General features: G+C 42.0%; 2 protein-coding genes and 1 long non-coding RNA gene across 20 annotated transcripts in view; 2 read left to right on the top strand and 1 right to left on the bottom strand.

Annotated features, from left to right (window-relative positions):
• The window catches only part of LOC6549859 (eye-specific diacylglycerol kinase), a 105,885-nt gene that overhangs the window by 14,953 nt on the left and 65,128 nt on the right, over positions 1-25,804 (bottom strand). For 8 of the 18 annotated variants that reach the window (XM_026982690.1, XM_026982694.1, XM_026982692.1 and 5 more), the window contains exons 1-2: positions 9,254-9,569; positions 7,272-8,710 (exon numbers count right to left, since the gene is read on the bottom strand). The exons of 2 other annotated variants lie outside the window; for them this stretch is intronic. In XM_026982690.1, the coding sequence (XP_026838491.1) occupies positions 7,272-8,710; positions 9,254-9,505 (1,691 nt within the window). In that variant the 5' untranslated portion in view covers positions 9,506-9,569. Of the gene's footprint in view, positions 1-1,904; positions 2,121-7,271; positions 8,711-9,253; positions 9,570-25,804 lie in introns of those variants that run through there. 8 more of the 18 variants (XM_026982704.1, XM_026982691.1, XM_015155357.2 and 5 more) reach the window with 2 other exon arrangements.
• The window catches only part of LOC113564586, a 64,380-nt gene that overhangs the window by 37,866 nt on the left and 710 nt on the right, over positions 1-25,804 (top strand). The gene's annotated exons all lie outside the window — the stretch shown is intronic.
• On the top strand, positions 23,544-24,086 carry LOC6549861. The gene has a single exon (XM_001977355.3). The coding sequence runs from the start codon at positions 23,544-23,546 to the stop codon at positions 24,057-24,059; it is 516 nt and encodes a 171-aa protein (XP_001977391.1). The 3' UTR covers positions 24,060-24,086.

The following is a 25,804-nucleotide window of genomic DNA, read 5'->3' as shown; positions in this document are numbered from 1 at the left end:
TCTTTTGGCCAAAACTGGTAGCCGCTTGCCTAATCTATTGCACAATCTGGAATTTAGCCCAAACTGGGGCTGCTAAAATTTATGAATGAATTCAAACAGCTGAGTGTTTTACCAAAAAGTGTAAGACGTCACAGGTTTAATGGCAAAAACAGGCAATTGATAAGGTTATTAATAGGTTCCGCAGGCTTAGAAAAATGTGGCGAATTCCTGAATCTGATTAAAATGTAATACATTTCCATTTTCCCCTTTCTTCAACACTTTAATTGAAATACTTTGTTGGCTTTGTTTGCCAGTCAGAATTAAAGCGGAGGCAACAGACGACAACGACATCATATTTTCGGTTTTTTTAAACATTTTGTTTTTGCTAAAAATACTTAAGTTAATTATGAGAACAGGCAGCGGGGCAAGTCAAACATTTCAAATCTAAAACATGTGTGTGACTTGATATTTATTTTTAAATCAGCAATTATATGTGTTTTTCTCGATTTCGACCGCACTACATGCGGCAGGTGGAAAATGGTGGACGGGGTGGCGGGGTGGGGAAGAGTTATACCCCTGGATTTAAGTGTAAATTTATGCCGGCATAAATTACGACTGGAAATTAGTTGCCGATAATATTGCCATACGCCTCGATGAAGATGCATATTTGCGCGGCTTTTCGATGAATTGGAATATTTCTTTAATTTTAATATTATTTTTAAACCGCCGGCTCACGTGGCGTATGCGCAATCTGCCATTCGCTGCTCGCCATTCGAAAATTTCGTGGGCGTGGCCGGCCGGGCTCCTTGATTTGTGTCTTGTGATGTTTTTGGCTGGGCGCAGCTGGCAAAACAAGCCAAAGCGAAAGAAGAGGGGAAACCGAGGAATATAACAGCAGCAAATCGACAATAAATCAAATGAAATAAACGAAATGCGACGTACTTTGACTCCCTCCCTTCCCTCTTCTTTTCTCAGCCAGAAAATCAGGCAGAAAACCAAGACCAAGTTTTCGCCATAGTTTCGCTGATAAATGAGTGCGAAATTCTCGAAATGTCATGGCTGGCAGTTGGCCTTTGAGTTCAAGATGCCAAGCAGTAAGAATATTTAGACTATATGCATGTACTGGTAGTAAATGTGCAAGTCGGCCAAGAAGCGGCCGAACAATAGGGCCTATAGATGCCGAGGTGTTGGTAGAGCAATTACGATATCTTTTCTTTTTGGCACCAAACTCGCAGTGCAATATTGCAATGTTGCTGGCTCACTTGGGCTTGTCTGCGGTTCAGCGCAAATATATCTAGATACAAAATCTGAAAGGAGCAAAATGAATATTTTTGCATTCGTTGCTAATGTTTATTGAAGTATGTTTAGTATAGAATGTCAACTTATTCAACTTGTGCTTGGCCAAAATATACCCAAAATTGTAGCCATCATTGTGGAAAATTGTGTACATGTGTACACATTGATTTTCTGCCAAGATATCGTGTAATACTTAATAATTTCTGATTGGGCCAAAGTCCAAAGACTTTGCTTGCCAAGCAAATATACCAAACTATCCCACATATCCCACATGTATTGTATATGATCTATCGGCGTGCTCCGGTTAAAAATTAACAGCTCCATGCTGACCGCACAGCATTGAACTCTCGATGACCCCTGACTATATCATTTAATTCGCACTTTATATCGGCGATGTTGCTTTCGGTTTTCTGCTTTTCAAGTTCATTGAATTGAAATTAATTAATTGAATTGAAATTGCTGAATTTCCTTCGCTTTTCTCTCAATTAAGACACACTGAGCGCATTTTGGTGGCGGTGGTTATTTTTGGGCCCAATTGACATCGTTCTGACCCTTGGCGCTCTTTGTTTTGATTTTCCCCTATTCACTTTTTTCGTCGTATTTCGTATTTCGCATTTTGAGTTACACACTTTGTTGCACTTTGCTGGCTTTTCCGCGGCACTTTTTAATTTGCGACACGCGCGCACCGTGCGTTATTTTATTAATTATTCTATTCATTTTTCGGGCTACAATTTTCCGCCAGATTTTCCGCTTTTCCCATTCTATATTTTCTTTTTTTCGGTTCTTTTGCTGGCGACAGCATCCAACCGCACAAGGCAACTGAGCGGCGGGCGAGCGAACCTAATGTGAACAAGAGCGGCGGCTGTGGCGCCGGCAGCGACGCCAGCAGCGACTGTAGCAGCGGCAGCGGCGGCGGCGGCACACCAGTTGGCACTTTGTCACCTCAAAATGCGGCCGCTTTTCGCCATTTCACTAGACGCCACAGCGTGGTGAATTTTCCACAGCAGCCACAGCGATCAGAGCTGATCATGTGGCTAAGAAATAGCTGCAAAGTAAGCCGATCTTTAAAAGAGCGTTTTCCTAAGATGGCAAGTTATTTTGAACGCTATATAATATTATACATTACTCCCAACGATCAAGTAAAAGCACTAACGGAACTGGGGAATTAAGTTAGCTAGCTAGTGTGTAGCAACAATTTGTGTTTTCTTCTGGACAAACAATTTTGGAACTGTTTGTAGAAATTAAATGCAATTCCACCTCGAAACTTTGGTTGCAGCACTTTCATACTTCTTAAAGACTATGTTGTTTGTCCTCTGTTGTCTTTGGCATCACTGGCAGCGATCGCTCTTGGATATTTTTTTTCGGTTATGGTTTTTTTTTCGCCAGCGTTTTCCATTTGGATCGTGATGGTGACATTTTCTAGCTCTGCCGCCGTCGCAGTCGCAGTTTCTGACGTTTTCGCTGCGTTCGCTGCTTTGTCTCGCGCTTTGATTGTTCAGTTTCGCTTCGCGTATTTTCGCTTTGTGCCTTTCAATTTGCATTTCAATTTCGCCCCATGCGCCCAGCCTCACCTACGCCCTTGCCCCCGTCACCGCCCCGCTCGCCCCGCCCTCTTCACACCGCCCCCCTGGAATGCTGACGTAGTTGTGGCAAAGGAAAAAAGCGACGAAAAAACTGCGATAAGAGAACGTAAAAAAACCAAATGTTTCATAAAACTTAATTGTAGACGAGTGTTGTTGCTGCTGCTGCATGTGTTGCATGCCGCCTGCGTCAGCGGCGGCCAAATGCGGAACTGCGGCAAGAAATAAAAACCATAAGAAAGAAAAGCGAATAAAATAATAGCACAAGTGCAGACTAAAGCAATTCATTTATCATCTTCTGTTTCTGTTTTTCTTGGTTCGAGATTCTTATTGTCTTGTTCTAAATTTGTAGCTTGGCTCCGGGAGTTTTAAATTGGATTTTTGGTACAGCACTCTCACAGAGTATTTTCCATTTTCTACGATTTCCGTAAATTAACATTTTAGCTCAAAATGATCAGTAACGCCAAAGCTCAACGAGGTTTGACATTCCATATTTGGGTCATTATTTCGAATGTTCTGATCCAACTACTGATTATTTTTTACACCAAAAATTAGAGGAAAGCTCTTCGTCAAAAATTCCATATTTACGATTAGTTTTTTCTGAATAACTTGGCTAAAAATGGTCATATATCTATAAGAATTATTGTTTTTTACTTTTAATAACCAATGCTAACCACCCTTATCACTTTTTGACGGATTTTGAGAAATTAATTTTCGGGTCAATTTTCGCACTTTTTTTAAGGGGTAACATCATCAAAATTTGCAAAAAATGTAAAAAAAATTGAGTTTCCATTTTTAAACACAGTTCGATTGGAAATTTAATTACGAGCGCAACGAGGTATACCATTTCATGTTCAGACAATTATTTTTCAAGTTGTGACCAAAAAACTGATTATTTTATGATCAAAATTCGAAAAAACGGATTTTGGCAAAAATGAAAATATTTTTGATAGGCATTTTAATCATAACTTGGCTAAAAATGATCATAAACATAAAAGAATAACTGTTTTGAGCAGCTAATTACCAATACTAACGATCCCTATCCCTTTTTGACGGATTTTGGGAAATTAATTTTTGGGTCAATTTTTGCTTTTTTTGTAAGGGGTAACATCATCAAAATTTGCAAAAAATGTAAAAAAAATAGAGTTTCCATTTTTAAACACAGTTCGATTGGAAATTTACGAGGTAACAACGAGGTATAACATTCCATGTTCAGACAAATATTTTTGAAGTTATGACCAAAAAACTGATCAAAACGTTATCAAAATGTGCCAAAAATAGCAGTTCCCATTTTTGGAATTTGAATTATAAGCGCAACGAGGTATTAAAAATATGTATGAAAAAAACCTGCTGAAATTTGGGATATTGTTTAATGCAAATCTGCCCTTATCCTTCCCAGTATTTCCTGATATTATACGATTCAGATCAACTGTCAAATCGCTGTTAATAACATGCTTCATAAGTAAAATAAATATCTATGTTTCAAGCATCCAAGAATGTCACCGAACAGTTGGCTCAATCCGGGAATAAATCGAATTGGGAACACAATCGCAAAGCCCCCGAGTTTTGTATGCTAATTTCGTGTATGCAAAACTTTACAATCCCCACCGGTCCTCTTTGAATCCACCAAATCGAAAGGTTCCGTGGGTTATATGTAGATGTGTATGTACATATACATACATGTACGTATAGTTCCCCTCGGGGGAGTATTTTCATAAAATTATTTGCTCCATTGTCATAAAAGTTAAGTTAACTTTTTGTTTCGCCATGTTCGATGGCTGGTAGCAGCTACTTGTTCTCGGGTTTGTTTCGTTGTTATTGTTATGGGTGGGCTGTCGGTTAAAAGGGGCGGGGGTGGGGAGGGGTATTGGGCGTGAAAATGGCGGAAAATCCAGCGGAATGTCTGAGGACCCCAAGTCGCATGAATGAACCGCACACGCCCCGGGGACAGACAGAAGAAACCAAAGAAAAACGCACGAACGGTTGCCGGGCTACACTGCGAGAAAAGTTTGTGCTCAAAACGAAAGTTAAATATTTTTTAAGCATTTTAGCAAAAGTACGTCAACTAAGTTAGTAATGAATACACATCTTTTTCGCAACAGTTTTAGGCCCATCGTACTATGGCTGGGCACGTTATTTCTCCGAGTGCACACAAGCGGAAAACCCTGCAAATCAGAGTCGAAACTGAAGCGTGTAGGTCGCATTCAAAAGCCAAAACGAACGACTGCAGTGTCCGGCATGCCGCATGATTGAATGATTTTATAATATTTTCCATTTTATCGAGCAAAAGGTCTGAAGCGGTCGGCAAACATTTTTGGCAGTGGCACAAAATTAAACATATCAGTCAGTGGTCAATGCCCAGCATTGCCTTGGAATGGCCTAAATGGGAGATAATAACGTGTCACGCTTCGGTATCGTAAATCACCAAATCCAACTTTATGAGCGGTGGTCCCCCCAAAACCCAAAACCCAAAGCCCAGCAAACCCATCGCCCTGCGGTTCTAGTCCCACTAATGGAGAACCCCCTGAAGTGAGATTTTAATGGGTATTTTGGTATGCTAGGACAATAAGTGGCCATAAATTGGAACAACATGAATCGGAAATTAAAAAAGATACCGCCGCATGAGAATGGGGAAACTCGAGCACAAATTGCTGAACGCAGGACGCATTTCAATATTAATTCATTTTCATTTCCAGTACTTATCTTTTGAGAGCACATATGGGGCTGTCAAGGGTTAACCAATATGTCCGCATATGTATATATTTACGTACCTGCAAGTAAAAGAGCGATAATAAAAATTATTCATTGGGCAAAATATATACTTATTTTCGAGTGCACAATGAATGCCTCAGCAGTTTATGGATTGCCATTGAGTTTACTTGAATTTTTAATGAATGCATTTTTGCGTATGAAAGGCAATCCAATTAAATGAAAGTATATTGGCAAAGCAAATATTTGACTACATAAACTCATTTACTGTGAATCCAGTTGGGAACGATAAGTTTTAGTTTTTCCCCAGCCAAACAAAACTCTTTTGTGATTTATTTGAACAAATACTTCTCTGTGCCGCCTATGATAGACCCGCACTAAGCTAATTAATTTTCCGCGAAACGGAATCGAGTTTCCCGCCACGGAAAAGCACACACGCACAGGCCTAATCTATCTAATCCATCAGAGGGGAGTTCTGAATTATCCATACGGCCATATCGGTTCCATCGAAAGGGCCGACGACTCCTGCTGGTTTTTGGCTGATCCTGGTGGAGCTGCCGGGAAACAAATTGGCCGCAAGTGGTTCGTCAACCTCACACCTCAAGATTTTGGACACGCAGACACGAGTCGCCTTCTTGTCATTCGGAGCAATGGGATACGCGGACTACGGACAACGGACAACGGACACGGGACACTTTGTTTGAATATTATTTATGAGCGGCTTTTGTTGTAACTCAAGGAAATCGGTTCGCTGAGCCAATTTCACCACACTGACAGTGGGTATACTGATTAACATATCACTTTGAAATTTAGAAAAAACAATCAAAATAAGCAACTATTTGTTGGTTTTCTTAAAATAATATGTAATATTCAAAGCTCTTCAAAATATATAAAATATATATTTTTTAACAGTACTAAAGTGCAATGATTTATTTTAAGGGCATTTACAGTATCTGTTCGGTTCGTTTGGCTTATTTTTTCGTGCGGGCACCCATAATTTATTCAAGCCTGGTTGGCATGCGGCACGTTGTACTCCACGTCCGGAGTTATGAGAATTATGAATTGCCAGTGGCCAAGCGGAGGAAGCAGTGGGCAGGGAACGAAAGCCTTTGTTTCTAATTAGGCTTAAGTCGACGGGGCTTGGTCCACTGACGGACAGAAACGGACACCTAACGGACATCTAATGTGTCACCCCGTGTCACACACGGCGGTCAAGTGGGATTCGGGATTCAGAACCCGGGATACGGGATACACGGGATACGAGATCCAGGGTTCAAGTGTAAAATTGATCCAAGCCCCGGAAAACAGACACAATTATGGCCCGGTCCGTCGTCCCTGATCCCAAAATCCTAACCAGAGCCACGTGTTAAGCTTGTTTTAATGAGTCAATTTAAAAGTTTGCCGCTCTAAAAATAGGAGTGGATTTGCTGTGAATGTTGGCCGGAACCTTGAATCTCTGCGAAAGTCAAGGCGAAAGTAAACAATGAAGGGAGGCCCAACCAGGGATTTCCCACATTGGGGTTTCTCTTCTTCAGGTGGGGCAAGGCCTTAAACAATTGGGTAAAGTGTAATAAAACTAGCTTCTGCACTTCTGACATTTGCATATGGGTGTAGAATTAGGCATATAAATAAGCACCATTTTCAAGGAAATTGAGTATTTGCAAGGTGTAGGAAAAATGTATCTCGTTCCGCATCAATGGTACATACCCGTCTGCGTAGGTGACAGTGGATCCGGTCATGGACAAAGCCTTGTATCTGGCCTGCTCGTCAGTTGGCAGCACGATGTCCACGGATCGCGATCGAGTTGCGTTTATATTCGGCACGGTGAGGAAGCAGCCATCGGCACTTGGTTGCAGCTCCTCCGTTTTGACGTTCGACGAGAGCTTCGAGAAACACGAATCCACGGAGGCGGCGCGATCTCGCTTCAAGTCCGGCACCATTAAGTAAATATCCCGCACCACAAAAGCGTTGTGATGACTGGAGGAGGAGGCACCGCTGCCACCGGCGGCTCCGGGTGAGCCACATGTGGCCATGGTCGAGGCCTCGTCGAGTGAATCAGCCGTGTCCACCGATGACTTGGTGTTGCTGTTATCCACCTCCTCATGGGAAACGTTCTCCAGTGAGTTGCCAGTGGGCTCCACGAATATTGCCTCCTGTCGCGAAATCGAGCGACGTCTGGCTCGGACTGGCAAGCCCATAGCTGCACCAGCATCATCGGCATCCGCAGAGGAGCAGGGCGTGGAAATTGTCGGGGTCAATGCTGGTAGTCTTCCTGAATTGGAGGAGCACGGCGAAATGGGCGGCGAACCGGGATCCAAGGGGAGATGCGGCGGTGATGGATAATCCCCATTGGTTGGACTCAGCGTGAAGGTTATGCCACAAGGTGTTGCCGGCTGCGGTGGCAACAAGGTGTTGCCGAAATGCGGCGACCCATTGTCCGAACCCTCCAAGCCCTCATCCTCGGAGGCCGAGGTGACCGAGCTGCTGCCGATGGTGTGGCGTCGCATTTGTCGCGGTAGGCGGGCGCGCGACTCCTCGATGCTGCTGCCTTGGCTTATGTTGCCAATGCGGATGTCCATCTCTAATGCAGCGTCATCATCCGGATCGTGATCGTGCTCGGACTCGACCTCGGTGCGGGGATCTTCATCCGCCTCCTCGGTGGCCGCCTCAGTGGTTTCCTCCTCGGCATCCTCTATGGCAGCACTGCCCTCCTCCTCTTCCTCCGCGTTGTTGCCCTCCACTTCGTCCTCATCCTCGCTCGCCTCCGAACTGGTATAGCTGTAGCTCAAGGCCGTCAGCTCGCGATGATCGATGAAGTAACGCTGCTCGGCGGTCATCCGACGCTCATACTCTTCCAGATAGTGACAATGGATGCAAGGCGGCGGCGTCTTGGTGGACGAACTGCGCCGAACCTTTATCCGGCTGGGCACCTCCAAAAACGTGCCCGAGTCATCGCTGCCCGCCGAGACAGTTGCCGAGTCGAAGCTATGGGATCTTTGCTGATGGGCCGCCAATGGAACCTGCAAGAAGCCAGCCTCCGAGGAGCGTTCGTCTGCCGAGGCCGAGGATGAGGACTGCTGCTTGAGCAGACTAGAGGAGGCACGCTGCGACTCCAGTTGCATCTCGTCGAAGGAGGCTGAGCGCACCTGCAACAAGTGGGATGGGATGATCACAGCGGTCAACGAGGTCGCCCAACGTGGGGCATTCTAAGCAAACATCAGTAATTGACCAAACATCGGTATCTATAGATTGCCATCGAACGTAACACATGCAAAACGCGATATAAACGACACAACTTTGCACATTTAGCCAACATAAAACAAATTCGTCTGAAAGGTGGAGTGAAGTGGGCTTTCGAAAAGAACAACATAACATCATGCGAAACACATAATTGCTGGCACAACAGAGCTCGGTTGAATGTATTAAACGTAAAAGTAAACACAGCAAGACAACGAAAAGACAAAAGCAGGCCAAATAAAGAGGGTATCACGTAATGCAGCTCGGCTTTTCATTTGTGGCGCCCAACATGGGCCCTTAGCCTTGCAATTGCCACAGGGATAAGACTAAATAAAACAAGAAGCACATGTATCTCCATATCGGAGTAAAACCATTTAAGGACGAACCAACAACAATCCAAATTTGCATGCTGCAGGCAACAACGATATCGGAATTAACAAACGAATATCCACCTTTTTTACCTGCTTGGGCACCTCCAGACTGTTCTGCATCTTCATTTCGGCACCTGTGGGAGTGCGAGAACGCGTGAAGGTTGTACGCAGGCGTTGCATGGTGGCTGCCGTTGTTGCTTGCAGTTGCTGGTGGAAGTTGTTGCCAGATGTTGTCGTTGTTGCTGATGTTGTCGGCTTAGTTGCTGCCGAATTGCTGGTCGAAGCTGTGGGCTCGGGCAGCTGGTCGATGGACGGTTGTTGCTGCTGCTGCATTTCGCGCTGATGTGGCTGCAAAGTGGTTGCAGGTTGCTGCTGCTAGTGCTGCAATTATGGCTGCTGTTGCTGCTGTTGCTGCTACTGTTGCTGCTACTGTTGCTGCTGACAATTGGTTGTTGCCTGTGGTTGTTCTCGCTGCTGTTGCAGTCGTTCTTATATAGTTGTCACTGTTGATGTCTGGGTTGCTGTTGTTGTCGTCGTTGGATTGAATGTTGCAGTTGCAGCTACTATCGGTGATTAGTTTTTTGCTATTGCTGGTGCGAATGTTGCTGGTATTGCTGTTGTAGTTGTTTTTGTAGCGAGCTAACTGCGGATTGACAATTCTGATGGCCAATTCCATTTCGATGTTGATTTTCTGTTGAAGTTAAATTCCTTTTTCCTATTTCCTTTTAATGTTATTTCCGGTTTGTTTAGCTTCCTGTAGGAAAGTTCTTTTTTTTTTTTTTGCGGCTGAGTTCAGGACTCTCGTTGTGGTTGTTGTTGTCGATTCCTCTGCCTGTTGTTGGGCACCAGAAGCCAGTTCTTGGTTGGCTCTCTGGGTTTTTTGTTTTACTTTTAATTAATCAAAAGTTTTGCGCTGTGAATTGCAATTTGCAGAGGACCGCGAAAAGAGCGAAAGAGAAGAGAGGGAGAAATGGAAGAATTGATTACATTAGTTAAATGATTAAAAGGCATTTTCCGCAGGTTTCCTTTCCTCACCAAACTTAAACAATGGTTGCAAAAAAAAGTGATCAATTTACACGCCAAACAAATTTTTGCTGACCAATTTCGTGAGTCTCAAACGCACACACACACTCACTCGCACACACAAAAGCCGTCGCATCGAAGGTTTTTGATTGAAAAATCCTTTTACCGCCATCGGTGCTGAAATTGTGTGTTTGAAGTATTTTTCAAAACTGCCGCCAGTTGCATGGCTGAAAAATGCACATCGTTTACATAGATGTGTAATACTGAGAATACTGCCTAACGCTTAATTAAAATGGGAAAGTTTACGCACTTTCAAATAGTGATTGATAAAATTAACAAGTCTTTTAGAAAATTAACTATATATATAAACTATATATATAAATATGAAGTAATAAAAACCCATTCAGCGAGGGCAATCAGATTCGTGGTGCCAATGTTGCCCTTTGACCTGGTCATGGATATTCTTGTTTGCCGTTTGAAGCGATGTGCAGTTTCCCCCCTCCTTTTGTTGTATTTGAAAAGTTTTTCCTTTGCCTCTTGTTTTGCTTTCTATTCCCTTTCAATCCATTCCAAAAACACACCGGGGCACGTGTGTGTTTAGTTGAAAGTGCTAAATTGACGGGCGATGCGGTTCGCTACGGTTCGGTTTGATTCCGGGCTGGAAAATGGATGAGACTGAAGGGGAAATGGGGCGAGAGGCGGTTTCGTTTTACAGACAATAGGTGGCTGAAGGAAAACAACGGCAAAAAATCCATTATGGCATACCTTTGGCATGCGCCGCGGCTCCTCCGGTGGCGCGGGGTCACCAAGGATAAAAAGGGGGTCACCATGCGGGAATCGGAATCGGGTGAGTTCGAATGCGAGTGTGAGCTTGTGGACTAAAAAAAAAAAAGGGATGCGGCCGGACAAAGAGCGATCCTTTTCCCCTTCGTTTTCTTTGCGCCGAGCGCCCCAAGTTTGTGTGGGTCGCAAATTGAAAGCGTGAAATTAAATGAAAATGATATAGCTTTGAAATTGAATTCCATAGAAATGCCGAAAGTTTGCCAGGTGGCAGCATGGAATGGTTTTGCGAGTTGCAAAGAATTTGTTAGAGTGCGTAATTAGAAAAGCTACCGGGTCAACTGACCTTCGTCGAGTTACCAAGATTTAATTGGGAATGGAAAGCAAGTGCCTTCGTTTCGAATGCAACAATCGAACCATTTAGCCTAGCCTACTTTTCGGCATATTTCAAATCAATGGGTCTGCGCCATTTTTGCCTGTAACCCATTAAAGCCACAACAAAGACTTGGCTTTTAAACTGCCTTTGCTGGAGCTAAGAAGCCAAAACTTTGAGAACGTTCCGAACACAAGCAAAGTTTCTTAAACAATCGCCCTGATTTATGCCACTTCAGTTGGGGGGGGTGGATACTTTGTAATTAAGTAAATTTCCGGCCAAGTAAAATGCCCATAAATCTTGGACATTGTTCGCCACTCAGTTAATTAGTCGAGAACTGACAGATTGTGCTTTGCAGCGATAAGCGAGCAATCCGAATGGGAAACCATTTTCAATTGACCAGCCCCACACTCGCACATTTTCCCACATCTTAACTTTCCCCCTTAACTTTCTGCATCGTTTAAATCAAATATATATGTACATGTATATATGTATGCAGAGACTGGCTTATTACAAACACGTTATTTATTTTCCGACCCCTTGACTTGGCCCACTGCCGCCCGCCCCCCGCCCCCCGCTGCCCGTTGCCCTTTGCCTTTTGGCCTCCACTTCCCTGATGGCCTCGTAATTGTTCAGAGCCCGCGTGGCACTAAGTAAAAAGTTTTGTATAATTTTTCATAAAGGCAGCGCCCAACAAGGAGCCACAACAACAATATGATATATATATATATATGTACAGCAATTCAAAGCGCTGCAAGTGGAGCAACTGGGGAATCGGTGGCGTATGATGAATTTCCTTATTATGTGACTGAGCCAACCGAACGCCATATCCTCGGATTCCCCTCGCTCCGTGTGGGAATTGGGTAAATCCCCCTTGGCTGTGCGCCCCTGCCTTTGGGTCTGCCTCATTAAAGGTGCCACAAAAATGAAAGCGCTTCACTTACAGGCCATAAACAATTCGGTGAAATTAATTCGGACTTGCTCGTTCTTCTTACTTAAATCAAAGTGCTATAGGTGAGGATTTAAGTGAAACACGCATTAATTCCAATGGATCAGAATTTCCTCAAGGAAAACTAGAAACTAGAAACCGAAGATGGTTACTAGTAAAAAGTTTTAATTTATTTAAATAAAGCAATTTAATTGGTCCGAGTGCCCGACTTCCCCCTTTCTTTTTTTTTTTTTTGAATTCTGCTTGCCCAGACGCTGAAAATTAATCCGCGGCATTTTAATTTTTCCGGAGGAGTAAAGCTCGTGGAAATTGAGTTACTCAGGCGTGGATATGCGGCCAACGGAGGAGGGGTGCGGGAAGTTGTCTCAAATAAAAGAAGAAAAATATGTTAATTTCAATTAATTGTTGGCAGCAGGGAAAGTTTGCGCTCACAGAGAAAACGAATAAAAAATAAAACACAAAAAACAAGAAGAAAAATTGGTTAAAATGGAGAAGAGTTTACGCTTGATGGGGTAAGGGTTTCCAATTTTCTTTGGGTTTGGATCTTCTTCGTTTTGTTAGAATAACTTGGGAGCAGCATCATAATTTGCTGCCATTTGTCGCTGCCACGAAAAAAAAAGAGAAAAAGGAAAAAGGAGAAGACAAGACGAGAAGTGTGTTTTTGTTGCACCTAATGAGTGTTGGGGAAATTTTATAACGCGTGGCGTTGTTGGGCGCCAAGAACTTTATCGATGGGGGAGGCCAAAAGTGTTCCCGGAAATTCAGTAGAATATTTAAATAAATTTTTGACAGAGTAACTCGGCAAACAAAACGAAAAGTGAATGGAAAAACTTTTTCAGCACCCCCACCCCGTTTTCATTTTCTTTCTGGCTTAATTTTCTCCTCGTTTTTTCGCTCTGCTTTCCTTTGGTTGGAGTTGTTGCACGTGTCCTGGGGATCCAAGGATGCGATCGAAGGTCTAAGGACGTGCCCGATGATTTGGCATATTTATCAATGGCATTGGAATCCAGAGACAAACTGCCGGCAAGAGTTTAAAATGCGAGCAGAGAAAATGGGAAACAGAAAACAAAGCAGAAAGCCTAGCCACATTATTATCATATATTTAAACAAAAATATTTGATACACACTGACATATTTTAAATATTATTAAAGAACATCTACATAAAACAGAATATTTTGGAAAAACCCCAAAATTAGGCGACATCTTTTCGCAGTATATCTTCATCTTTCGCATCACAGTTGGTTGGCACTTTGAATGCGAATTCAATTTGGCTTGCAAGTGGGTCAATAGTGACGTCAGCAGGTGGCAAAAAAAATGAAAAATGGAAAAGCCTCCCGCACACATACAAACAAGGAAAGGGTTTCCAGCTTGAGCGATTGCTTCCACTTGAGAAGCCGTTTTTTGTTCGCTTCTCGACGGCTTTTCTCACAGTTTGCCTCGCATTTCCGCAGCAATCTCAATCGATGCCAAGTTGGGCTGCAAGTGGAGCAGGTTAAGTGCAAATCCTTGTAAGGATATGCCATCGATAGTCCCTTGCACGTACATATATATTTATATATAGAAATATACGTGCACACTTACCATATAGAGTCTGCGAATGTTCGAAAATCGCGCTCAACTCGCGTGTAAAACGCGTCATGCAATTATCAAAAGTGACAGACAAATAATGGGAAAAAACGAACTGAACGAATCGATGTGCAGCCCGAATTATGTGTGGAATTGCACAGTAAATTTGGAACAAAAATATGATTTGAAATGACACCGCCAAATAACAATGAATTATGTGCAAAAAATAAATACTGGAAAAACGCGATTTTTATATTTCAGCTAAGATAAATAAAATCCACATTTTTGTCATCAATGATTTCGAATGTGATTTTCATAGTTTTTTTCGACTCTGATTTTTGATTCACAAAGTCCACCACATACATAAAATAAAATCGCGTGGCTTTTCCACTTTTCCCCATCCTCTGACCCCCTGACCCCCTGACCCCCTGACCTCCTGACCTGACATTTTTGACACTCTATTGAAATGGATTTTTGAGTATTTCACAGGACTCAATTCGATTCGTTTCGATTCGTGTCGATGTGTGTGTGCCATTGGTAATGTGTGGAGATCTCTGAACAGTGCCACCCACTAATGCCACCGCAATGACCTTGGTGCCCCATGTCATGCCGCCTGCCCCTGACAGCCTCTCGAATCGAAACGAACGGCATTAGCCATAGGAATCGAGGGGCAATATTTGATATCCACTTGCAATTATGTCAGCACATACTGACAGGCCACAGCTCGTTGACTTTTCCAAAAGCGTAGGGCCTCTGTCCCACAAGGGGTAATGAGGGGCTGGCTCCAGGGGGGGAAATTGGCCGACTCTGGCCAAATCGCACCGAGGTGCTAAGGCAACGTCAGAGCCACTCAAAGTCAACATAAAGTGGCCGGGAAATTAGGGCATTTAACATGCGGCTGGTAAAAAAAGAGCGGCTGGGGCGAAAAAAGAGAGCAAACAAGGCCAAAATGCGCTAAATACTTGTCTCAATAAACGAGATCGTTGTGCAGTTTGTCTGATGATCAGCGGCAAGTAGGTACCCTGGAAAAATACCACATCAATACCCTACAGTTTACTGTATGCGGTTCCATGTTTTTTGCCATAGTAAACATAAGAAAATGTATTTTTACAGCGCGTGTATTTGAGCATTTACATTTACATGTACATCCTTTTGAAATGAATTTTTAGGCGTAAGCTTTTACAATTTGCCAAATCCGCAGACCCCTTAAATTGCCCATCAAGCATCAAAAATGCACAACAACTTGGAAACTAATCTTCGTCAATGTTGAATGGATTTTCTTTCATCGCGAACATGGCCAAAACCTCTTCCCCACATTTTTGTTCCGGCCCTAAAAGTAAAATAGAATAAGTGCTAAATGGCTAAGCACATAACAACAAGTTGGGTATACGGCAAATGGGGAAATGCTGAAATCAGCGAGGGCAGTTAGACGCCTCCTGGTAATTTGAAACTTGTTATGGGCCAGGTGCTAATCAATTTTTAAGCAGCTTTAACAACAAACAGAGCCCCTCCCTCCGCATTTCCCTTGATTTCTACATCGAAATGGATGGCAAGTGAAGAAATTTCCATGGGCTCAGTTAGAAATCGAGTTCAGTTGTTCGTCAATTTCCAGCTCGAGCGGTTCGACAATCATAGAAATAGTTTTTAATATTTTTTTAAGTGCCCTTAAGTGTTCCGCAAGTTCGCTCCTCGTTAGACAAATAATGAATTTGGCAAGATGTCGGAATAGCTGAGAGCACAGCGGATCGAGCCTCTTATCGTCCGAAAAAATGTGAATATTTTTGAAAAGCGGCTATGCCTCATCTAGTCAATTGCATTACTTTGACACTATCAACGTTGGAGGATAAGAAAATAAATTACCATTTGAACAATATAGTTTCTGTAGTGATAAAGGTGCCATGGCCCAGTAAGTAGCTAATGCAATTAATGTTAAGGAATTAATCCCACAAGGCAAAGCATTAGTGTTTGGCCTACTCAAAAGTAACTTTCAGCCCATTATATTTGATAATCCAGCGGCATATTCAATTAATCGCCGGCCTTTTAGGGAAATTAATGCAGGACGTGTTGAAACGTGGAGTCTATTTTGATGGGTATTTGCTCGGCATAATGGTCATTAGGCTTGGTACATGCCAGCCAAGTTGATTACAATAGAAGTGGTGGCAAACGGTATGAGATAAACACCGGAATGCGCCCACACTGATTGCACTTACACAGAATTTGTGGGCGGGACAGGGATCCGTTATCTCATCGGATCTCAGCTCTCGGTTCTGAGTTCTCGGCACTACGCACAACAATGGACTGCAGTTCATTGTAATATCCATTGAAAGACCCAACAGCGAATGCAATCAACATCCGTCGGGGGCCTTCTAACTTTTTCCATTAACACACAAAAGGAACTTCAGCCCCCAGCTCCCACCAACTCCCCTCCCACCCTCCTTTCAGCCCCCACCTTATGTGTATTCGAATACATCCTGCATAAATACTGCACTAAATAAGCACTCATTACTTGACTGGGGCCTTAGTTGCCATAAGTTTTCGGCACACATCAAGTAGCACGGAGATCACTGAGAGGTCCCCACTAATTAGCCAAGTCCCTTTCAATCGCGAAACTTTTCAGTTAACTCGTGTACAGCAAAGATGAAAGGAGTACTATATATATAGGCTTAAACACTCACTCTATAAGCAATGCCACGCCAAAAAGTTGAAGGAACTTCCATTATTGGCTAATGTACAACCGAGTAGTGAGAAGTGCACATCTAAATTCGGGGAGTACATTTCGCCAGCTGCGTCAAAGAAATATATACATAATACCATCGACGATTTTCTCATTCGCCTTGGGTTTAGCATTTCAATTTCGGGAGCAAACAAGCTGGCCCATTGATAGCCCATCGGATCTGATATCTGATTAACTTGTCGCAAAACAGAATGTCAGCAAACACTTTCAACGTTGTCTGCTGTTTGTTTGTTTGTTTGTCGCCGAGTGTGAGAATTTCCCCCTCCTTTTTCCCCCAAAAAGCCAACGACATGCAATAACAGCCAAAACAATAACACCAGAAACACCAAAAGCCGCAAAAGCAGCAGAAGCAGCCATCCAGGCCAAATGACAAGTAACTCGGGCCAAAGCGAAAGGCAAACAACAATTAAGCGCATAAACTGGGGGATAATCCTGCCATGGGGCCAACTATGGAGCAGTGGAATACTGCGATACTGGGATCTGGGCACTGGGAAGAGCTGAAGAAAAACAATTTCCATAAACATTAACAAAACCGTTTCGGTAGCATAATCAAGTTCAGCATCGAGTTTCCAAGTCTCCGGCAGACACAATCTAATTGTAAATTATGTGCGACAGTGTGCAAGTGCGGTAGAAATAATATTAATTATAACATTATAATATTATCCATAAAATGTTATGTCCAGGCAGTCATCGCTATTATCATATTTCATATGGCTATCAATTTGCTTGGCCTAATTTGTGAATTGTCAATAAATACCTAAGCATGTCTATCTAAAGCAAAAGTATTATAATCTGCCTCTAGTAATTGTAATGTAATACATTTTAATTATAACGAATGGCGAGTTAAACTCCAAGCAGCGCTGATCGTATGGCCGCCACTGTATGTGTACACTGCTGGAAAAACTTTGTCCAGCACGGCACGGCACGGAACGGCACAAAAGTCCGAAATTGATCGGCATTATTCAATGGGATTTATGTATGCAGCCCCGAGTGGCCGAAAAACTTTTATTTATTTACAATTTGTTGCCATTTGTTTCAGTTGGCCAACTTTCGCAAATGTCCTTGGGACACAGTGGCTGCAAAAAGTTAGCTGACTAAACACTAAACACGCCGCAAATTTATGCCGCTCAAGTTGGGCACCAACTTTTCAGTTTCCATTTCAGTTTTCCGATTCACTTTCCGCAGCTGTTTTATTATTTTTTTTATTTATTTATTTTTATTTATTTTGTTTGTTGTGCCCCAACGTGTTATTTATTTTCACCACTTGAATAAATGTATCAGTTACACATGTGTGAGTGGGTACGACCCCCACTGAAACTGGGTGGATGACTGTGGCAAGTGTGTGAAAGTGGGTGAAAGTGGGCGAAAGTGGGCGAAAGCAGGGCAGGAGCAACAGGCGAATGAATCATGGGTGACACATGATGCCGCAATTGAGTTGTAATTCATTTGCGAATGGATGCAAAGTTCTCGGTGCGAGTGAGCAATTGAATGGCAAATATTTCTCGCCGCTTCTCGGGATTATTCATTTCAAGGATTTGCCTGGGTTCAAATGGTGCCAAGTGCTGCGCCACAAGACTGACAGCTGAGTTATGCGACCTATAAATATGCAACATTTGTCTGCGGCTTTCTACTTGCAACGATTGGGGCTTAAGTAACAAGCTCAACATATTTGGGCCATTATTGCGAATGTTCTGATCAAAAAATCAAAACAATTCAATAACTGGCTAAACATGGTTTTGCATCGTTTCCACAACTGACTTAAATATTAAACCATAATCTGCAATTAAAGTCCCCTTCGCGTCCTCGAATCAAATGAACAATGCAATGGAATATTTTTTCCGAATGTAATTACAATTTAATTGCTTAATAAGCAAATTAAAATAGGTAAAATGTTGGCGCTGCAGCAAATAAAAGTCGAATAGAGTCGAGCCAAAACTGCATAATTGATGAGTGACTCGATGGGCAAAGAACTTGTTTGCCAAATATGTTAATGGACAGGATGATGGAGTATTGGGATATAGATTTTTCGTCTGAATGGCAGCACCAATGAAATCTACGCTCATCCGGTTGTCAGCAAAATCCAAATCGCTGGAAAACTGTGCTCCAAATTAGGTTTATGGTGCCCACATTTAATGGCCAGCGCCCGAGGGTATACAATATTCATGCGGACACTAAAAGCTTTGAGATCCCAGGGAATTTATCGTATCAAACTGGATGAGTGTTCGGTAATTATAATGAATTAATAAACATAACGCATAATGCGACACAAAAGTGGCGGACGGAATTACGACGAAGTTACTTACCCCCTTTAAAATGAAAAACCCGGCAAAAGTGCAAACGACAATTGCACTTTTAATTTGTGTCAATTATTTAGCGCACTCATTCGCAGGCAGGAAGGACTGAGAACAATCCGCAAATCGACTTTTCGTTATTTTTTACCCGCTAACCGCGTTGCACACGCTTTCCCACTCAAAGAAAAGCATTTTTCCAGGCATTACTGATTTAATTAACTTGTATTTGCCAACTCATTGTGAGAACGCAGCTAAATATATACAAGTTTTACCAGGTAAATTCTTAAATAATCCGTTTGAACAACAAATGAAATTAACTGTCTTTCCATATTATTTTTGGTTGAATAAAGTTTTGTAAAACAATGTAGGATGTCACAGCATTAAAGCAAATGGACAATGATTATTATTTTAGCTTGATTAAATCTTTTTCCATGAAATGATTTTCATCAGATGCAGTCAGAAAGTTTACAGAATTGTTTTTCAACTATAATGAATGAAATTGGGTATTTATTATTCAAAGAGCAGTCAGATGAAATGGCATTGGCTCCAGGAAATAATTGTACATATCTATAGGGTTTTTGTTAAGAAGCTACGTGATTTTCAGATGTTAACCCATCATTTTGCCCACGACTGTCCCGTACTCATTCTCTGGCTAATTAAAGCCTTGGCTGGACCCACTTGGTCCCAGGACAGTGACTCCTGTTCCTGTCCCGCCGCTTGTTGCAATTAATTCCAACATAAATTTGCACTTCTCATCACAGATGTGTGTGCGTTGGTTTTCCCCAACCGCCTTACCCAAACAGCAGCTAGGATTCCCCATAAAACCATGCTCTCCATTTCGCACATCTGAGTGACCTTGGGCGTGTCAGCGCCTCCGTTTCCGTTTCTGTTTCCTTTCCCGTTCCGTTCCGCTTCCGTTCCCATTCTAGTGGCATACCCCAACTGTTGCACCTCGGTGTTATTATTGCCGTTGACCCAATTTGCCACCTCTTCCTGCCGCATCACTCGCAGTCCCAATAAATTTTCATACGAAACAACACGGAATATACGCGTATGTATGCATGAAAGACAAATGTACGAGGGCCCACAATTTAATGGCCATGTGCACGTTGGTCCTCTTGGAGTTTAATATTTTCTTGTTCCTTTTTTTGACATCATACATCACTACATCATAGTCCCGAGTTCGGGGTGATTAAATGAAATTTACGAGTACTCCGACTTCGTAACTACGGTTTGGGGCTTGCATAGGTTCGAGCAGCGGATCCTGGCGGAGATTGATGTGCTGTGTTGTGTTTCGTCCTGCCGTTTGGTCAGGGGAATTTCGTCCAGGGACTGGACTGGACTGCAACACCATTATTAACTGGCCTACGCTGCGTATGCGTAATATGCGGGAACACTAGTTCTGGGTAATTGTCGCAACGCCAGATGTTCGCAGTAGATTATGAACGCAGGGTATTAGTGTCAGAAATATACATGTAATTTGGCCATTTCTCTATCATGTAGCATATGCAAATTTGAGTTGGCCCATACGGAAAGAGTGGAAATTTTGCCAAGCATTAATTAACAAAATCCAGCTTTGGGATTAGTAATCAGTAAATGTATTCAGAAATATTACGAGCAAAGCTTTTGCTTAGTGCGAGTTTCAAGAAGCCATTTAATTGAATTTCCTAAGAAGAAGTAAAATCAGTCGGTGAAGCTATGATTAAAGCTTAAAATTGTATATTTAGGCATAAGGCATGACAATTTCTATTCAATTCTATTCAATATCTTTGTGTATAATCAGTTTCACATTATCCTTGCCCGTCCAGATATTTGCTTATTAATTTGACAATGGAAACCACAATCGCAAGCTCACACTTCCCATGGATTACCATACATTTAAAGGAACCCAACTCATCGGAAAAGCGGCAACAGTGCTCCATTGGACTTTGCTGCTTTGGCCGGCTGTCGAGTCCTGTCGATGGGATGTTATTCAAAATCCAATAATAAGCCCAACAATTATGCAGGACAGGCAATAAAGTGCAAAGCAGCGTGTTCCCCAGAGAAAATACAACGCCAGGGAAATGGCAACGAAATAAATGTGATGCGATAGTCCAAAACTACAGCTGACGGCAGCATGAGGGGGCTGGGGAAAAAGAGTGAGGAAATATTGAGGAAAATAGAGGAAAATGAAGAAAGGGGGGAGTCTGGTACGATGTTTATGAGCTGCAATGGCGACGCGTTGACAGCTTTTGGTCAGGACATCGTTTCGTAACCCCTATGTCCTGGGGGCTTTCCTCACATTTTCCACTTCTCATTTTCCTCCTTTCTCCTCTTTTTCCTCTTTTAGTGCTTCTGTTTTTTACGAGTGGGCATACGAGTGTGTGTTTTTACGACGAGCAGCCAGTTTATTGCAAGTGTCGGCCTCGTCTGGGGTTATTAAAGTTTCAGCCAAGCATTTGGTGTGAAGTCGCATTGCGAATTGGTCTTCATGGCGGCGTTGCATCCACAATTCCCACTCGTTATTTTATTGCTGAAAAGTGCAATCATAAAACGTTCAAGGCTCCCAATGCAGTTCAACGATAGGAGACGGGCAGGAGTAGAAGCTAACAGGCAAACAGGGAGCAAATGTCTGCGAAATTGGTCATCACTTAGCTATTTTTTGTAGTATTCCAAGGAAATTGCAGAAAATGTAAGAAATTTTAAATTTTCTAAATTCAAAATTTGGAACACTCTTAAGCATTAGGGCTTTAAAATATAGCTTATATAATTACGAAGGCGACTGGATATTTTTGATAACACAAACATTCCGTTTTCTTAACCTCTGTGCATGAAAAGCCACCAAGAAAAGCAGCAAAGACAGGAGAACAGGAGGCTTGGGAAATGTGGTTGTTTTTCCCCAATGTATGTGCATATTAAAGCTGCCATTTTTGTAGCCACAAACAAAAAACTCCCCTGTTCAGTTTTCTGAAATGGCTTTGTGCATTTGAAATGTGCACTTGCTTAGATTATTTGTGCTCTCCTGTTTCGAGACTGAAAATTCTCTGGCAAAAAGTGGAGGACAGCCAATAATGTTTGACACACCAATCGTCCAACTAAAAGCCCATAAAAGCGTATTGACACAATTCAAAAAACAAAAACCAAAACACAGGAGCCGATAAACAAGAGATATAGATAAATTCTACACTTCTACCATTTCCAGCCAAGTTGGGCCACCACGATTGAAGTTCTAGTGGCTATTTGAGAATTAAGGGGAAAGCGCAGAGAAAAAGCGATAAAATGTTCAATGGCTAATAGGAAATAGGAAGTAGAAAAAAGAAAAACCGGTTTGGTGTGTGAAACTGACAAGCGAAACGGTATTTTTAATGGCGAGTTAAGTGCAACGTTTTTTCTAGTTTGCCACTTTAGCGAGTGTCAAGAAAATCTGTTGAACCAGGTAAAAAGCCACAGATACAGGTGTCAAAAGATATGCAACAGATAAAACAAGCTGAAGCTCTATTGCATCATTCCTGGCTTTTATTCAATTATTGGCAAGGCAACAAGGAAAGGCCTTCAATGGTCGATGAGTATGTGTATAAATGTTTCATTTGCAGCTCATTATCGGTGTGCGCACTGTAATATCATTACGTTCAGCATTAATTAAGCCATTAATATAATTAGGTTGGCTGAAAGAGTATTGGCAGACAATAGCTATCACGAATGAAATGACCGTCGTGAAGGGAATCGCAAACGAGATGCGAAGCCACTCAAATCGCACTGAAGTCGCTGATGCGGTGATAAAGCGCGAAAACATCTCAAAATTCCTGGAAAATGTATTTAAGCAGCGAGGAAAGCCAATGTCATGCAAATATTTGCCGGGGAAATAACTGAAAATGTAAATATGAGAACTGAATCGAAACGGGACAAAAGGAAGTGACAGCCTGATGTGCTCGAGGATGTGGTGGGAATCTGTGATGGCAAGTGGGAAGTGAATTTCAATGCATTGTTCGATCCATTGATGCCGTGCAGCGAGGACAAACAAACAAATAAGCCGGAAACGGATCGTGGAAATGTACGCACACCAGACACTTCTACATGCTGGAAAAGTGTAGGGAAAGCCGGCCCCAGATGGTGTAAATATCATTAAGGATAGCCACCGACGCAAAGTGCAATATGACTTTGACCATAAATGAAAGGATAACACCATGTGTGCCAAGTGAAATGTCTATACTGTGGACCACAGCCTAAGCAAACGTTTTCTAGCGTTTTCTGGTTACCAATTTGAAATAGAATATGTCTCTGCCGATAATATGTTGTTTATTTGGTTAGGCACAGCTCGACTCGAACAATTATTTGGCAATTAAGCCGTAATTTCAATCGCATTGATACAATTGAGGTGTGACAAATCACGTGAATTATCATTAGCTGCAATGACTAAATCACTTTGCTAACGCGCAGTGTTTCGTCACTTATATTCGTTCAGTTGCTTTTTCTTCGTGTGCCGTGCTCTTTGCAAATATGGGATTTTATAGAAATTTATTGGGCTTCATAACTCTCTTTGGTTTCCTGCAATTAACAAAGCAGGTGGGCAAAAAATAATAATATCCATAAAATAATTCTAAAACAATTTGTATAACAATCTTAATGTAGCTAAAACACCCAATTTGATAATTGATTTATTTCATAGCACTGCTACATGCTGAAATTCGTTGGCTCAAAGTCCTGGGACACGCCCAACTACGGCCTGAAGCTCAGCATGTTCGAGAAGAACAACTCGATGTCCTCGGTGACCACTGTGCGGCAGGACGTGGCCATTCCACTGTGGCACCTCGTCCTCCTGCAGCATCCGCGCAAGCGGAGCTCCGCATCCGCATCGCGAACGGAACTTCCGCGTACCCTGTATAATGGCACGACGAAAACGTGCGAGTTCTGGAAATACATTCGCCACGTGTCCGCCTGGAACAATGTGGCCAAGCTAGTGCTCTCAAAGGGTGCCAGCAATATGAGTCTCGGCTGTCCCCTGAAAGCGGGCGTCTACGTAATGAATCGCATCCAAGTGCCGCCGGAAACGACGATCCTGAAGTTCATGTACCATCCGAACACGCTGTACACCCTGGAGGGCACTATCTACTCACTGAATCCCAAGGACAAGGTCACCAAGAAGGCTTTGTCCTTCTACGAGATCAATGCCACCATCTACAAATCGTGCTGAGGTACTTAAGAGTCTTAAAAGACATGCGATAAGTCGCATTACACATTTGAAGCGTTTTAGATCACTTTACCATGTTTTTTTTTTTTTTTTAATTGTTAGATTATGGTTATTTTTCGAATTGAATGTTAGCATGCAAATGCATCAATAAAAGGATTTTGTAGAAGCCATTTTATCACAGGACACTGAAATTGTTGGTTCTCCTATGAAAGGCAGAATAATTTAAGTTTCCTTCGCAATCTTAACAAATTGGAACAAATCTTTGGTATTCTAAGCCATCTTTTTTAATTATTTACAGCTATTGTAGATCTATAGTTTAATTAGAAATTAAAGTGGAAACAAGTGCTTCTTTATGATTTCCCCCTTCAGTTGTAAAAGTTGTGCTCTTCAATTGTCAGAGGGTCTGGTCGGGATTGAGGTTAAACTGGGGTTAAGGCGGTCGAAAGCCGTGCGTGTCGCACGTCAGCGAAGGATTTTTAATTAAGTGCGAAATAAAAATGGAAGGGAGAATTTATATCAGCAACGAGCGACCGTATATATTTATATGTGCGAGTATACGTGTATAACTGGAAAGGCAAGTGGCAGAAACCACAAATCAGCAGAAGGAAAAATATATTCATTCGCGTTGCAGGCGAGCAACAGTGGTATTAACTTTCATAGAATATTTCTGAGTTTGAAAAACTTGTTTTCGAATATTTAGTAAGCTAATATTGCAGTAAAATGTGCAGTTATACGATACTTAGAAGTACTTTTTGCATGCCAAATACTGTACTGTAAATAATAATAGAAATTTAACGTACATTTTTATTGATATTCATTTTTATTTTAAATTTAAATTTTAAATTTCGATCAATTTGATCGTGGGAATGAGCGACTGGTTACAAAATTGCGGCAATCTTATTGCAGATTTGCATTTGCATATTGCATGACCACACGCACTTTCCCACAATCGAAAATTTGAAAAAGTGAAACTAAGTGCATATGTCCCAAGTTTTCCATGCGAATTTGTAATCAATTTTCGGTTGGTTTGCTAATTATTGTGTGTTCAGGTCCGAAAATGTTACGATTAAATTTTGAAATCATTTCGGGAAGGAATATAAAATCCAGTGTCGGAGTATGAGTTATTTTTTCCCCCGTGGCTTAAGAAAACAATTGGGCTAAAAATAAACAGCCCACAACACGAACCTCAAGTGAGCCGACTGAATGAATCAATGACCGAATGACTAACTGACTAAATGACTCCAGGTGGGACCGCCCCAGTCTTTTCTGCCTGGTTCACCTGGCATCCCAAGCCCTCATCCTCGCAGTCCACCAACAATTGGCATAAAATATGCGGCGCTTGCATGCCAGAGACTTATTATTAAAACATAAAATTTGCATGCAAGCCGCAACGCCATAGCGGCCTAACCTATATTGTATATATATATATTTCAAACTGTTGCGGTTGGCATGATAGTGGTTCAAAAAAAGGACTAACGTGTAAAAAATTACAAAATACATTGAAGGCTTATCAAATGCAAGCTATTTAAAACTGTAAACATAGTTTAATATTCTTTTATATTATTTAAACATATATTGTAGTTTCTAATTTATTGTCAAGCCATATGCAAGCTACTTAAAAATGTATATTAACATATTTTAATATTCTTATTTATTATTTAAACACATATTGTAGTTTCTAATTTATTGTCATACTCTAAAATGGTATAACATTATTTTTTTGAGTTTAAAACTCTATTGCAACACTG

Source organism: Drosophila erecta, unplaced genomic scaffold, assembly GCF_003286155.1.
Source record: "Drosophila erecta strain 14021-0224.00,06,07 unplaced genomic scaffold, DereRS2 tig00000152-arrow-arrow-pilon, whole genome shotgun sequence".
Taxonomy (NCBI): domain Eukaryota; kingdom Metazoa; phylum Arthropoda; class Insecta; order Diptera; family Drosophilidae; genus Drosophila; species Drosophila erecta.
Note: the sequence above shows the minus strand (reverse complement) of the source record. Positions and strands in the feature narration are given on the sequence as shown.